At 41.4% G+C, this 14,697-nt stretch overlaps 1 protein-coding gene across 1 annotated transcript in view; it reads left to right on the plus strand.

Annotated features, from left to right (window-relative positions):
* Positions 1-7,952, plus strand: part of LOC139367254 (zinc finger CCCH domain-containing protein 15-like) — a 34,996-nt gene extending 27,044 nt beyond the window's left edge. The window contains exon 10 of the mRNA XM_071105503.1: positions 7,692-7,952. Within this exon, the coding sequence (XP_070961604.1) occupies positions 7,692-7,864 (173 nt within the window). The 3' untranslated portion in view covers positions 7,865-7,952. The remainder of the gene's footprint in view (positions 1-7,691) is intronic.
* The last annotated feature ends 6,745 nt before the right edge of the window (positions 7,953-14,697 follow it).

Below are 14,697 nucleotides of genomic sequence, written 5' to 3' on the forward strand. Positions count from 1 at the left end.
CTTATAGGTGACCTGGAGCCAGTGGGTTTGGCGACAAATATGAAGCGAGGGCCTGCCAATGAGAGCATACAGGTTGCAGCGGTGGGTAGTATAAGGGGCTTTGGTGACAAAGCGGATGGCACTGTGATAGACTGCTTCCAATTTGCTGAGTAGAGTGTTGGAGGCCATTTTGTAAATGACATTGCCAAAGTCAAGGATTGGTAGGATGGTCAGTTTTACAAGGGTATGTTTGGCAGCATGAGTGAAGGATGCTTTGTTGTGAAATAGGAAGCCGATTCTAGATTTAATTTTGGATTGGAGATGTTTAATGTGAGTCTGGAAGGAGAGTTTACAGCCTAACCAGACACCTAGGTATTTGTAGTTGTCCACATATTCTAAGTCAGAACCGTCCAGAGTAGTGATGCTAGACGGGCGGGCGGGTGCGGACAGCGATCGGTTGAAGAGGATGCATTTAGTTTTGCTTGCATTTAACAGCAGTTAAGCATTTGTGTAAGTTTATCATAGCCTAGCATAGCATTATGCCTTGCTAGCAGCAGGCAAACTTGTCACGGAAATCAGAAAAGCAATCAAATTAAATCGTTTACCTTTGATGAACTTCGGAATTTTTCACTCACGAGACTCCCAGGTAGACAGCCAAAGTTAATTTTTTCCCCAAATATTATTTTTGTATGCGAAATAGCTCCGTTTGTTCCTCACGTTTGGCTGAGAAATCACCCGGAAATTGCGGTCACCACAAAGCCGAAAAATATTCCAAATTAGCTCCATAATATCGACAGAAACATGGAAAACGTTGTTTAGAATCCATCCTCAAGGTGTTTTTCTAATATCTATTCGATAATATATCCGTCGGGACAGTTCCTTTTTCTCTAGGACCGATTGGAGTAATGGCTACCTCTGCACTTTTCGCGAGAATCTCTCTCGGAGCCACCATGTGACCACTTACGCAATGTGCCCCCATACGGCTATTCTTCAACAGAAATGCGTAAAACTATGTCACAATGCGGTAGACACCTTGGGGAATACGTAGAAAGCAGAAGCTCGTTGATGGTACACCTTGGGGAATACGTAGAAAGCAGAAGCTCGTTGATGGTACATTCACAGCCATATAGGGAGTCATTGGAACGCAGCGCTTTCAAAACCTGGGGCACTTCCGGATTGGATTTTTCTCAGGCTTTCGCCTGCAACATAATTTCTGTTATACTCACAGATAATATATTTACAGTTTTGGAAACGTTAGTGTTTTCTATCCAAAGCTGTCAATTATATGCATATTCTAGCATCTTTTCCTGACAAAATACGTTTTAAACAGGATTTTTTCTTCTTCCAAAAATGAAAATACTGCCCCCTAACACCAAGAGGTTAAGAACAAATTCGTATTTTCAATGGCAGCCTAGGAACAGTGGGTTAACTACCTGTTCAGGGGCAGAACGACAGCTCGGGGGTTTGAACTTGCAACCTTCTGGTTCCTAGTCCAACGCTCTAACCACTAGGCTACCCTGCCGCCCCAGACGACATTGATGTATACAGAGTAAAGAGTCGGCCCGAGAATTGAACCCTGCTGCACCCCCATTGAGACTATAAACTATCAAAATAAAGTTGCGCACTCCATGTGTAGTCTTCCAGCAATTCAAACTGTTTTTAAAAAAAGTATATGGCATATAAAATATATTATGCTATTATCATATAGAAACATAATGGAATATTGTACATCATATTAGTATCCACATTATTGTTTTATTAAATTTCACATAATTTCGTATTTCATTTTTATTACATGTAATCTTTTGGTTCAACCTTAATATATAATAAACATCAACAGGGGGAACGGAACATATTAGATGTGCGCTAATAAGCTGTAAAAATAATAACTCCCATAGAGACTGCCAGAGGTCCGGACAACAGGCCCTCCGATTTGACACACTGAACTCTGTCTGAGAAGTAGTTGGTGAACCAGGCGAGACAGTCATTTGAGAATCCAAGGCTGTTGAGTCTGCCGATAAGAATGTGGTGATTGACAGAGTCGAAAGCCTTGGCCAGGTCAATGAATACAGCTTCACAGTAATGTCTCTCGTCGATGGCGGTTATATTGTTTAAGACCTTGAGCGTGGCTGAGGCGCACCCATGAAACCAGATTGCATTGCAGAGAAGGTACGGTGGGATTCGAAATGGTCGTTAATCTGTTTATTAACTTGGCTTTCGAAGACTTTAGAAAGACAGGGTAGGATAGATATAGGTCTTTAACTGTTTGGGTCTAGAGTGTCACCCCCTTTGAAGAGGGGGGTGACCGTGGCAGCTTTCCAATCTTTAGGGATCTCCGATGATACGAAAGAGGTTGAACAGGCTAGTAATAGTGGTTGCAACAATTATGGCGGATAATTTTAGAAGGAGAGGGTCCAGATTGTCTAGCCCAGCTAATTTGTAGGGGTCCAGATTTTGCAGCTCTTTCAGAACATCAGCTATCTGGATTTGGGTGACGGAAAAATGGGGGAGGCTTGGGCAAGTTGCTGTGGGGGGTGCAGAGCTGTTGACCGGGATAGCCAGGTGGAAAGCATGGCCAGCCGTAGAAAAATGCTTATTGAAATTCTCGATTATCGTAGATTTATCGGTAGTGACTGTTTCCTAGCCTCAGTGCAGTGGGCAACTGGGAGGAGGTGCTCTTATTCTCCATGGACTTTACAGTGTCCCGCACTTTTTGGAGTTTGTGCTACAGGATGCAAATTTCTGTTAGGAAAGCAAAGGCTAGCTTTTTCAAACTGCCTGTGCACATTGGTTCCTAACTTCCCAGAAAAGTTGCATATCGCAGGGGCTATTTCATGCTAATGCAGTACGCCACAGGATGTTTTTGTGCTGGTCAAGGGCAGGTCTGGAGTGAACGAAGGGCTATATCTGTTCTTGAATGGGGCATGCTTATTTAAGATGGTGAGGAAAGCACTTTTAAAGAATAACCAGGCATCCTCTACTGACGGAATGAGGTCAATATGCTTCCAGGTCGATTAGAAAGGCCTGCTTACTGAAGTGTTTTAGGGAGCGTTTGACAGTGATGAGGGGTGATTGTTTGACCGCGGACCCATTACGGACATTCACATATGGTGTCCAGGACATAGTTGGGGGCTGAGGGGGGGTCTATAACAAGCGGCAACAGTGAGAGACTTACAGTGCCTTGCGAAAGTATTCGGCCCCCTTGAACTTTGCGACCTTTTGCCACATTTCAGGCTTCAAACATAAAGATATAAAACTGTATTTTTTTGTGAAGAATCAACAACAAGTGGGACACAATCATGAAGTGGAACGACAATTATTGGATATTTCAAACTTTTTTTAACAAATCAAAAACTGAAAAATAGGGCGTGCAAAATTATTCAGCCCCCTTAAGTTAATACTTTGTAGCGCCACCTTTTGCTGCGATTACAGCTGTAAGTCGCTTGGGGTATGTCCCTATCAGTTTTGCACATCGAGAGACTGAAAGTTTTTCCCATTCCTCCTTGCAAAACAGCTCGAGCTCAGTGAGGTTGGATGGAGAGCATTTGTGAACAGCAGTTTTCAGTTCTTTCCACAGATTCTCGATTGGATTCAGGTCTGGACTTTGACTTGGCCATTCTAACACCTGGATATGTTTATTTTTTAACCATTCCATTGTAGATTTTGCTTTATGTTTTGGATCATTGTCTTGTTGGAAGGCAAATCTCCGTCCCAGTCTCAGGTCTTTTGCAGACTCCATCAGGTTTTCTTCCAGAATGGTCCTGTATTTGGCTCCATCTTCCCATCAATTTTAACCATCTTCCCTGTCCCTGCTGAAGAAAAGCAGGCCCAAACCATGATGCTGCCACCACCATGTTTGACAGTGGGGATGGTGTGTTGCTTTTACGCCAAACATAACGTTTTGCATTGTTGCCAAAAAGTTCAATTTTGGTTTCATCTGACCAGAGCACCTTCTTCCACATGTTTGGTGTGTCTCCCAGGTGGCTTGTGGCAAACTTTAAACAACACTTTTTATGGATATCTTTAAGAAATGGCTTTCTTCTTGCCACTCTTCCATAAAGGCCAGATTTGTGCAATATACGACTGATTGTTGTCCTATGGACAGTCTCCCACCTCAGCTGTAGATCTCTGCAGTTCATCCAGAGTGATCATGGGCCTCTTGGCTGCATCTCTGATCAGTATTCTCCTTGTATGAGCTGAAAGTTTAGAGGGACGGCCAGGTCTTGGTAGATTTGCAGTGGTCTGATACTCCTTCCATTTCAATATTATCGCTTGCACAGTGCTCCTTGGGATGTTTAAAGCTTGGGAAATCTTTTTGTATCCAAATCCGGCTTTAAACTTCTTCACAACAGTATCTCGGACCTGCCTGGTGTGTTCCTTGTTCTTCATGATGCTCTCTGCGCTTTTAACGGACCTCTGAGACTATCACAGTGCAGGTGCATTTATACGGAGACTTGATTACACACAGGTGGATTGTATTTATCATCATTAGTCATTTAGGTCAACATTGGATCATTCAGAGATCCTCACTGAACTTCTGGAGAGAGTTTGCTGCACTGAAAGTAAAGGGGCTGAATAATTTTGCACGCACAATTTTTCAGTTTTTTGATTTGTTAAAAAAGTTTGAAATATCCAATAAATGTCGTTCCACTTCATGATTGTGTCCCACTTGTTGTTGATTCTTCACAAAAAAATACAGTTTTATATCTTTATGTTTGAAGCCTGAAATGTGGCAAAAGGTCGCAAAGTTCAAGGGGGCCGAATACTTTCGCAAGGCACTGTATTTCTGGAAAGGTGGGTTTTTAAAAGTAAAATCTTGAACTGTTTGGGTACAGACCTGGATAGCATGACATACCTCTGCAGGCTGTCGCTGCAGTAGATTGCAACTCTACCCCCTTTGGCAGTTCTATCTTGGTGGAAAATGTTGTAGTTGGGGATGGAAATGGCAGAATTTTTGGTTGCCTTCCTAAGCCAGGATTCAGACATGACTAGGACATCAGGTTTAGCAGAGTGTGCTAAAGCAGTGTATAAAACAAACTTAGGGAGGAGGCTTCTGATGTTAACATGCATGAAACCAAGGCTTTTGCGGTTACATAAGTCAACAAATGATAGCGCCAGGGGAATAGGAGTGGAACTAGAGGCAACAGGGCCTGGATTAAACTTTACATCACCAGAGTAACAGAGGAGGAGTAGGATAAGGGTACGACTCAAGGCTATAAGAACTGGTCGTCTAGTGCATCACATGCGTGATGAACAGACAAGTGTAGTCTATGGCAGAAGAAGTGTGAAGCCTGAAGAGCAGGCTTGAAGCACTAGGCATCTTGTTATGACATGCATTATCTCAATTGGGTCCACAGAATTATACCTAGGAGGATCAGCTTCTATGAAGGGACTTTGAATGTCCTTTTGAGCTTGCTAACAACTTGTGTGTGCAGAGCGTCACCAGAATTAAAAACATGTTTAACCTTTTTTTGTAATGAATAAATCCAATGTGAAACGTGATAACTAGGCCTATAGTAATCCTTAACTTCTTACGACTGAAATCCCGTTAACAGGATCGATTTGACAACAGCCAGTGGAAGTGCAGGGCGCCAAATCCAAACAACAAAAATATCATAATTAAAATTCCTCAAATATACAAGTATAATACACAATTTTAAAGATACATTTTTTGTTACCACAGTGTCCGATTTCAAAAAGGCTTTACGACGAAAGCATACCATGCGATTATGTTAGGTCAGCGCCTAGTCACAGAAAAACACAGCCTTTTTTCCAGCCAAAGAGAGGAGTCACAAAAAGCAGAAATAGAGAAAATTAATCATTAAACTTTGATCTTCATCAGATGACACTCACAGGACTTCATGTTACACAATACATGTGTGTTTTGTTCAATAAAGTTCATATTTATATCCAAAAATCTCAGTTTACATTGGTGCGTTACGTTCAGTAATGTGCTTACAAAACATCCGGTGATTTTGCAGAGACACGTCAATTTACAGAAATACTCACCATAAATGTTGATGAAAATACACGTGTTATACATGGAATTAAATATATACTTCTCCTTAATGCAACCACTGTGTAAGATTTCAAAAAAGCTTTACGGAAAAAGCACACCATGCAGTAATCTGAGAACAGCGCTCAGGCACCAAACAAGCCATACAGATACCCGCCATGTTGTGGAGTCAACAGAAGTCAGAAATAGCATTATAAATATTTACTTTGATCATCTTCATCAGAATACACTCCCAGGAATCCCAGTTCCAAAATAAATGTTTGTTTTGTTCGATAAAGTCCATAATTTATGTCCAAATACATCCTTTTTGTTCGCGTTTAGTTCACAAATCCAAATTCATGAGGCGCAGGCACTTAGTCCAGACGAAAAGCAAAAAAAGGTATATTACAGTTAGTAGAAACATGTCAAATGGTATATAGAATCAATCTTTAGGATGTTTTTAACATAACTCTTAAATAATGTTTCAACCGGACAATTCCTTTGTCTTTCAAAATATAAAGGAGCATGATTTAGCTCATGGCATTCTGCCAGACCTCTTAGTCAAACAGCTCTTATTCACTCCCCCTTCACAGTAGAAGCCTGAAACAAGGTTCTAAAGACTGTTGACATCTAGTGGAAGCCTTAGGAAGTGCAATCGGACCAAATTTACACTATCTTGGATAGGCAAAGACTTGAATACCTACAAACCTCAGATTTCCCACTTCCTGGTTGGATTTTTTCTTAGGTTTTTGCCTGCCATATGAGTTCTGTTATACTCAGACACCATTCAAACAGTTTTAGAAACTTCAGAGTGTTTTCTATCCAAATCTACTAATAATATGCGTATCTTAGCTTCTGGGTCTGAGCAGCAGGCAGTTTACTCTGGGCACCTTATTCATCCAAGCCACTCAATACTGCCCCCCAGCCATAAGAAGTCAAGTAACATTCAAAAAGTGAATCCATTATTTTGCTAATAAAAACCTCTCCGATCTTATCACTGTTTTAACATCAGTACAGTACCCTATACTTGGGAAGGGCAGGGAGCCTGCACACACACTGACATATTTTCAGCTTGTGGGACTAGAAATAAATGCCTGGAACGAAAAATAATGTTAACTTATTTCCATGCTTTTAAAATAACCGTTCTGTTCCCGCAACAATATGGATCACTTTCGTTCCCGGTTACATTTCTGTTCCTTGAAAAATGTTTTCGGTTTTGTTCCCTGAACCGGTTCCAACCCCTGGTTAAAACTATAATTTTGATATCATGGATGGTCAGTCCTTGCATCCATAGCGCTGTATGAATTTGAGTGAATTCCAGCCCAATCCCATAGCTTTTTACCGAAATGGACAGGGAGAACGCTTCGTTTCAACTGAGGATTTCCCCTTTAATCTATACAGTGTTTGTAAGCAATGTAATTATAAACAATTGAGTAAAACAAGCTTATATTTTGGGATCTGATGGGGTATGACAGTTGAATTAACTGTCATACCCCACCATGAGGAATTTATAAGTTATATTATTCAGGAATCAATGGCTATATTAAAAGTCCAAAAAGATAAATTCTAATCCCAGGTGCCCCTTGCACAAAGTTGAATGACTCCCTTGCCACGTCACCTGCCATTACAATTCCGTTCATGGGTCACAGCACAGATGCTGATGCCTTTGACTGAGGAGATGTGATGTTCTGAACCTGTGCCTTGCACCATCTCCCAGATGACCAGCTGAACGGTGCTTGCGGAGGTGTGGAGGAGAACGGGCACGATGGGGAAGACGAGACTCTCGACGACAAGGAAGCAGAGCCCGTGCCTGTGGACGAGAACCTTTTCACCGGCGAGGACCTGGACGAACTGGATGAGGAACTCAACACACTGGACCTGGATGACTGACAATGATGACTTCTAGTAGAACAGTGCCTCATGGACTATGAATAAGAGATGTCTAAAACAGATTCACAATAAACTATCCTGATGCTCACATCTTGTTGCTGCTGCTGTTTCTTTTCCCCCTCAGTGGTCCTGATTGCGAAAAGAGTGAAAAGGATTTGAGAGGGGGTACATCTTGAATCGGGTTCATGTGAAATCACCAGTTCTTTCTGGCTGTCCTGAATCCTGTACATAGAACCCAAAATCAATCTAATAAACATCCTCCTGACTTGTATTATTAGACCATACCATGACAGATTGTGCAACTCCTTTTGAGCAGGTACAACAGGGATGTAGGGTTGTAGTGTAAAAGACTGATTGAATAGCAGATTAAGAGCAATTCCATATTCATGCAATTATTTTACACTTTTGGGATCTACATATATTGAGTTTTACAGAATAAAGACCCATGACGTAGAGACCATGAGGAATACATCCTGGGCCCGGTTTCCTGACAGCGATGGAATTTAAGGTTTATGAGTGTTTTTAACGATGCGTTACATGCCGACAATGTTACATGCATTTGCCAAACACCACGCAAAGAGAATGTTCGCTAAGTGTGTTGATATTGATAGGAGCGAAAGAAAGGCAAACTATGCTCTCGGGTCAGCTTTTTCCATTCATCTTACCTTAACATTAGAATTATTCCACAATACTGACAATTAATCAGAAAAATCTCACCAAGGAATGCAAATATTGAGGCAGCTTATTCTAATGCTTAACCTATAATACACTAAATAAAGATTTTGCACTTTTCACACATGAAATATTGAGGCATTACAGACAGCCTACAATTAGCAAAATTGAACATGGTTGGATGAACATGACATTTATAAAGTATTCTAACCCCTTGACTTTTTCCACATTCCGTTACGTTACAGCCTTATTCTAAAATGGAATACATAGTTTTTTTTCCCTCAATGACAAAGCATACACTTTTTGTTTTATTTTAGCAAATGTATTTAACTTATGCCATTTATATAAGTATTCAGACCCTTTACCACTTTGTTGAAGCACCTTTTGCAACGATACAGCCTTGGGTCTTGAGTATGACGCGACAAGCTTGGCACACCTGTATTTGAGGAGTTTCTCCCATTCTCTGAAGATCCCCTCAAGCTGTCAGGTTGGATGGAGAGTGTCGCTGCACAGCTATTTTCAGGTCTCCAGAGATGTTCGATCGGGTTCAAGTCCGGCCTCTGGCTGGGCCACTCAAGGACATTGAGATTTGTCCCGAAGCCACTCCCTCCTTCACCCCAGTCTGAGGTCCTGAGTGCTCTGGAACATATTTTCATCAATGGTCTCTGTACTTTGCTCTGTTCATCTTCAACCCATTCTTGACTAGTCTCCAAGGCCCTGCCACTGAAAAACATCCCCACCGCATGATGCTACCACCACCATGCTTTATCTTGTTAAGCCTATGGGTTCCCCTACAGCACATATGTCAGAGTCAAGGCCCGCGGGCCACATCCGGCCCGCAAGAAGGTTTTTTACGGCCCCTGGGATGATCTTGATTTATTATTAGAACCGGCCCGCAGCAAGCCGGCAGCCCGCAGATCTTTTACACGCACCAATACTACATTTCCCACAATGCAAAGGTGACGCACCGAGCAGTAGGCTGCTTCATTTCAATATTTATTGGCACAGCAGTCGTCAGCATCACAGTAAAATTAACTTTCAGATACCCATCAAAAATGGCAAAACGGAAGGTGGATACTGAGAACCGGGGGTTTCAAACAAGGTGGGAGTCGGAGTATATGTTCACGAAGGTAGCTGGAAAACCTGTGTGTCTTCTGTGTGGAGAAAGTGTGGCGGTACTGAAAGAGTATAATCTGAGACGACATTATGAAACGAAACACGCGGACAAAAACAAGAATATGGACATGGAACAAAGGCTACAAAAGGCAGAGGAATTAAAACGAGGCCTCAAATCTCGACAGGCTCTGTTCAAAAAAGCCAAATCACAAGGCCAGGCTGCTGTCAAGGCCAGTTTTATTTTGGCAGAAGAGATCGCTAAATCAGCCCGGCCATTTACGGAGGGGGATTTCATCAAAAACTGCATGATTAAAGTTTGTGACGAAGTTTGCCCAGAAAAAAGGCAACTCTTTTTAAATGTGAGTCTGAGCAGAAACACCATTGCCGAGAGAGTAGACCAGTTGTCCATCAATCTAAAAGAGCAGCTTGTGAAAAAGGGAAAAGATTTTATTGCATATTCCTTGGCTGTGGATGAGAGCACCGACATTTCTGACATTGCCCAGTTGTCAATTTTCATCCGCGGAGTGGACTCCAACCTAAGCGTGACAGAGGAGTTTTTGGCTTTACGTCCTATGCATGGCACAACTACGGGGCATGATTTGTATGAAGAGGTGTCAAGATGTGTAAATGAGATGGAGCTGCCTTGGGAAAAACTCGTGGGTTTGACAACCGACGGAGCACCTGCGATGTGTGGACACAGGAGCGGACTGGTGGCGAAGATACGGGAAAAGATGCAAGAGGAAAACGCGACAGGTGAGCTGACAGCTTATCATTGTATCATACACCAGGAAGCGTTGTGCGGTAAAGCCTTGAAAATGGAGCATGTAATGAGCATCATCACGCGCACAGTTAACTTTATCAGAGCCAAAGGTTTGAATCACCGCCAGTTCAAGGCATTTCTGACGGAGTTAGAAACGGAGCATGGTGATTTGCCTTATCACACAGAGGTGCGATGGCTAAGCCAGGGAAAGGTGCTTCAAAGATGTTTTGAGCTTCGTGAGGAGATTTGTCTGTTCTTGGACAGCAAAGGGAAAGACACAACACAACTCCGAGACGAAATGTTTCTGTGTGAAATGGCTTTTCTGTGTGACATTACGAGTCATCTGAATGCAATAAACTTGCAGCTGCAGGGTCGGGATCGTGTCATCTCTGATATGTACAGTACAGTGAAGGCATTTAAAACCAAACTGACTCTGTGGGAGACGCAGATGCGGAAAGAAAATTTGAGCCACTTTCCCAGCTGCCAGACCATGAAAGAGAAGCTCTCTACCAGTGCGTTCCCGAGCACACAGTTGGCTGATAAAATAGGTATGCTTGCCGCTGACTTTCGACGCCGATTTGCTGACTTTGAAGCACAAAAAAGCAGGTTGGAACTGCTCGGTAACCCATTTGCTGTTGACGTGGAAAGCTCACCACCAAACCTCCAAATGGAGTTGATTGACCTCCAATGCAATGATGCACTGAGGGCAAAATATGCGGCAGTGGGTGCTGCGGAGTTCGCCCGTTTCCTCCCCGGCACAATGCCCCAGCTGCGCATCCAGGCTGCTCAAACGTTGTCTATGTTTGGCAGCACATACCTGTGTGAACAACTGTTTTCTTTGATGAACCTGAACAAAACATCACACAGAAGTCGACTTACTGCTGAACACCTCCACTCAATTCTGAGGATTTCTTCAGCTCAGAGCCTTACCCCGAACATTGATGAACTTGTGGAAAAGATGGGACACCACCAAGTATCACCCTCAACCTCAAACAAGTGAACATTACTGTGCAATCACATATTTAGAGTTTTTACTCAGTTCAAGTTTAAAAGTTAAAATTTAATATTTGTTTTCACTGCATGTTACTTCTCCTTAAACAAAGTGTTGTTTTTGATTAATAGATTTTTGCACTTTATTTTTTTGTATTTCAATCCAATTATATTTTAAAAATATTTCAGTTGAGTGGATGATAGAAAATTGCTATTATTGTTTTTTCTTTGAAGTAAATTTAGCCCACTTTTGCTAAAATAGAAAATATAGTCTACTGATGGTGCCTTGAATACCGGTTTCTTTCATTTAATGTTCATGTTATGGGGATATTTATATAAAGGAAATTTGTCTTTTGTGTCTGTTGAAAATTAAAGATTACTGACAGAGCCATAAGAAAATATTGCTTTATTTATCTGATCATATTGTAATATATTTGTTAGGTTTTCAGTAGGTTCAATTAGGTTCACTAGACTATATGCGTCATTTAAAAATTTTTCAATGAACATTCGAACAGTCCGGCCCTCGTCTTGTAGCTGATTTTTTTATTTGGCCCTCCGTCCATTTGACTTTGACACCCCTGCCCTACAGGAACTACACCCCCCCCTTTCAGCTGAAACGGTGGCACAGGGAATGCAAAAATATTCGTAGAAATATTTAACCTCCACACATTAACAAGTCCAATACCTCAAATGAAAGATAAACACCTTGTTCATCTACCCAGCGTGTCAGATTTTTTAAAATGTTTTACGGCGAAAACACAGCATACAGTGCCTTGCGAAAGTATTCGGCCCCCTTGAACTTTGCGACCTTTTGCCACATTTCAGGCTTCAAACATAAAGATATAAAACTGTATTTTTTTGTGAAGAATCAACAACAATCACACAATCATGAAGTGGAACGACATTTATTGGATATTTCAAACTTTTTTAACAAATCAAAAACTGAAAAATTGGGCGTGCAAAATTATTCAGCCCCCTTAAGTTAATACTTTGTAGCGCCACCTTTTGCTGCGATTACAGCTGTAAGTCGCTTGGGGTATGTCTCTATCAGTTTTGCACATCGAGAGACTGAATTTTTTTCCCATTCCTCCTTGCAAAACAGCTCGAGCTCAGTGAGGTTGGATGGAGAGCATTTGTGAACAGCAGTTTTCAGTTCTTTCCACAGATTCTCGATTGGATTCAGGTCTGGACTTTGACTTGGCCATTCTAACACCTGGATATGTTTATTTTTTAACCATTCCATTGTAGATTTTGCTTTATGTTTTGGATCATTGTCTTGTTGGAAGACAAATCTCCGTCCCAGTCTCAGGTCTTTTGCAGACTCCATCAGGTTTTCTTCCAGAATGGTCCTGTATTTGGCTCCATCCATCTTCCCATCAATTTTAACCATCTTACCTGTCCCTGCTGAAGAAAATCAGGCCCAAACCATGATGCTGCCACCACCATGTTTGACAGTGGGGATGGTGTGTTCAGCTGTGTTGCTTTTACGCCAAACATAACGTTTTGCATTGTTGCCAGAAAGTTCAATTTTGGTTTCATCTGACCAGAGCACCTTCTTCCACATGTTTGGTGTGTCTCCCAGGTGGCTTGTGGCAAACTTTAAACGACACTTTTTATGTATGTCTTTAAGAAATGGCTTTCTTCTTGCCACTCTTCCATAAAGGCCAGATTTGTGCAATATACGACTGATTGTTGTCCTATGGACAGAGTCTCCCACCTCAGCTGTAGATCTCTGCAGTTCATCCAGAGTGATCATGGGCCTCTTGGCTGCATCTCTGATCAGTATTCTCCTTGTATGAGCTGAAAGTTTAGAGGGACGGCCAGGTCTTGGTAGATTTGCAGTGGTCTGATACTCCTTCCATTTCAATATTATCGCTTGCACAGTGCTCCTTGGGATGTTTAAAGCTTGGGAAATCTTTTTGTATCCAAATCCGGCTTTAAACTTCTTCACAACAGTATCTCGGACCTGCCTGGTGTGTTCCTTGTTCTTCATGATGCTCTCTGCGCTTTTAACGGACCTCTGAGACTATCACAGTGCAGGTGCATTTATACGGAGACTTGATTACACACAGGTGGATTGTATTTATCATCATTAGTCATTTAGGTCAACATTGGATCATTCAGAGATCCTCACTGAACTTCTGGAGAGAGTTTTCTGCACTGAAAGTAAAGGGGCTGAATAATTTTGCACGCCCAATTTTTCAGTTTTTGATTTGTTAAAAAAGTTTGAAATATCCAATAAATGTCGTTCCACTTCATGATTGTGTCCCACTTGTTGATTCTTCACAAAAAAATACAGTTTTATATCTTTATGTTTGAAGCCTGAAATGTGGCAAAAGGTCGCAAAGTTCAAGGGGGCCGAATACTTTCGCAAGGCACTGTATATTTGTTAGACCACCACCAAAACAAAGAAAAAACGTAGCCATTTTGTACCACATTTTGTATAAAATGACAAAAGCAGGATTAAAATTCACTAACCTCTTGAAAATCTTCATTCGATGACAGTCATATGACATGTTACACAGTACATTTATGTTTTGTTCGATAATATGCATTTTATATCCATAAATCTCGGTTTACATTGATGCCATGTTCAGAAAATTCTCCAAAATGTCCGGAGGAATTATAGAAAGCTACACCAGATAACAGAAATACTCATCATTAAACTTTGACTAAAGATACATGTTCTACATATAATTAAAAAGATACACTGGTTCTTAATGCAACCGCTGTGTCACATTTTTTTTTAACGTTACGGAAAAAGCCTAACATTGCAATAATCTGAGACGGCGCTCAGACGTAACAATATTTCTCCGCTATGTTGGAATCAACAGAAATACAAAATTACAACATAAATATTCCCTTACCTTTGATCTTCCATCAGAATGTAGTGCAAGGAGTCCTAGTTCAACAATAAATAGTTTTGTTTCATAATGTTCAATTTTAGTGTCCATGTAGCAGCATTTTGCTACCACTTTCAGCTCAAATGCCCAAAAAATGACTTCTGGTCCAGGATAATTTTGCATCAAAACTTCCAAATTACATATTACAGGTCGACGAAACTGGTCAAACTAAGTGCAGAATCAATCTTCAGGATGTTATAATCATACAAATCAAATAGCATTCCAACCGGGCCATCCATGTTCATCTAGGGCTGATTGGAACAGACGAAGCACTCCAACGCATACGCGCCTTCAAGCACCTGAATCTTTTGCGACACTTTAGCACTTTCCCTCCCATTAGGTCAAAGTTCACAGCAAATGCTCAATTACACTTTCTACTGAATGAGAACGTC

This window comes from Oncorhynchus clarkii, chromosome 15, assembly GCF_045791955.1.
Source record: "Oncorhynchus clarkii lewisi isolate Uvic-CL-2024 chromosome 15, UVic_Ocla_1.0, whole genome shotgun sequence".
NCBI classification, from domain to species: domain Eukaryota; kingdom Metazoa; phylum Chordata; class Actinopteri; order Salmoniformes; family Salmonidae; genus Oncorhynchus; species Oncorhynchus clarkii.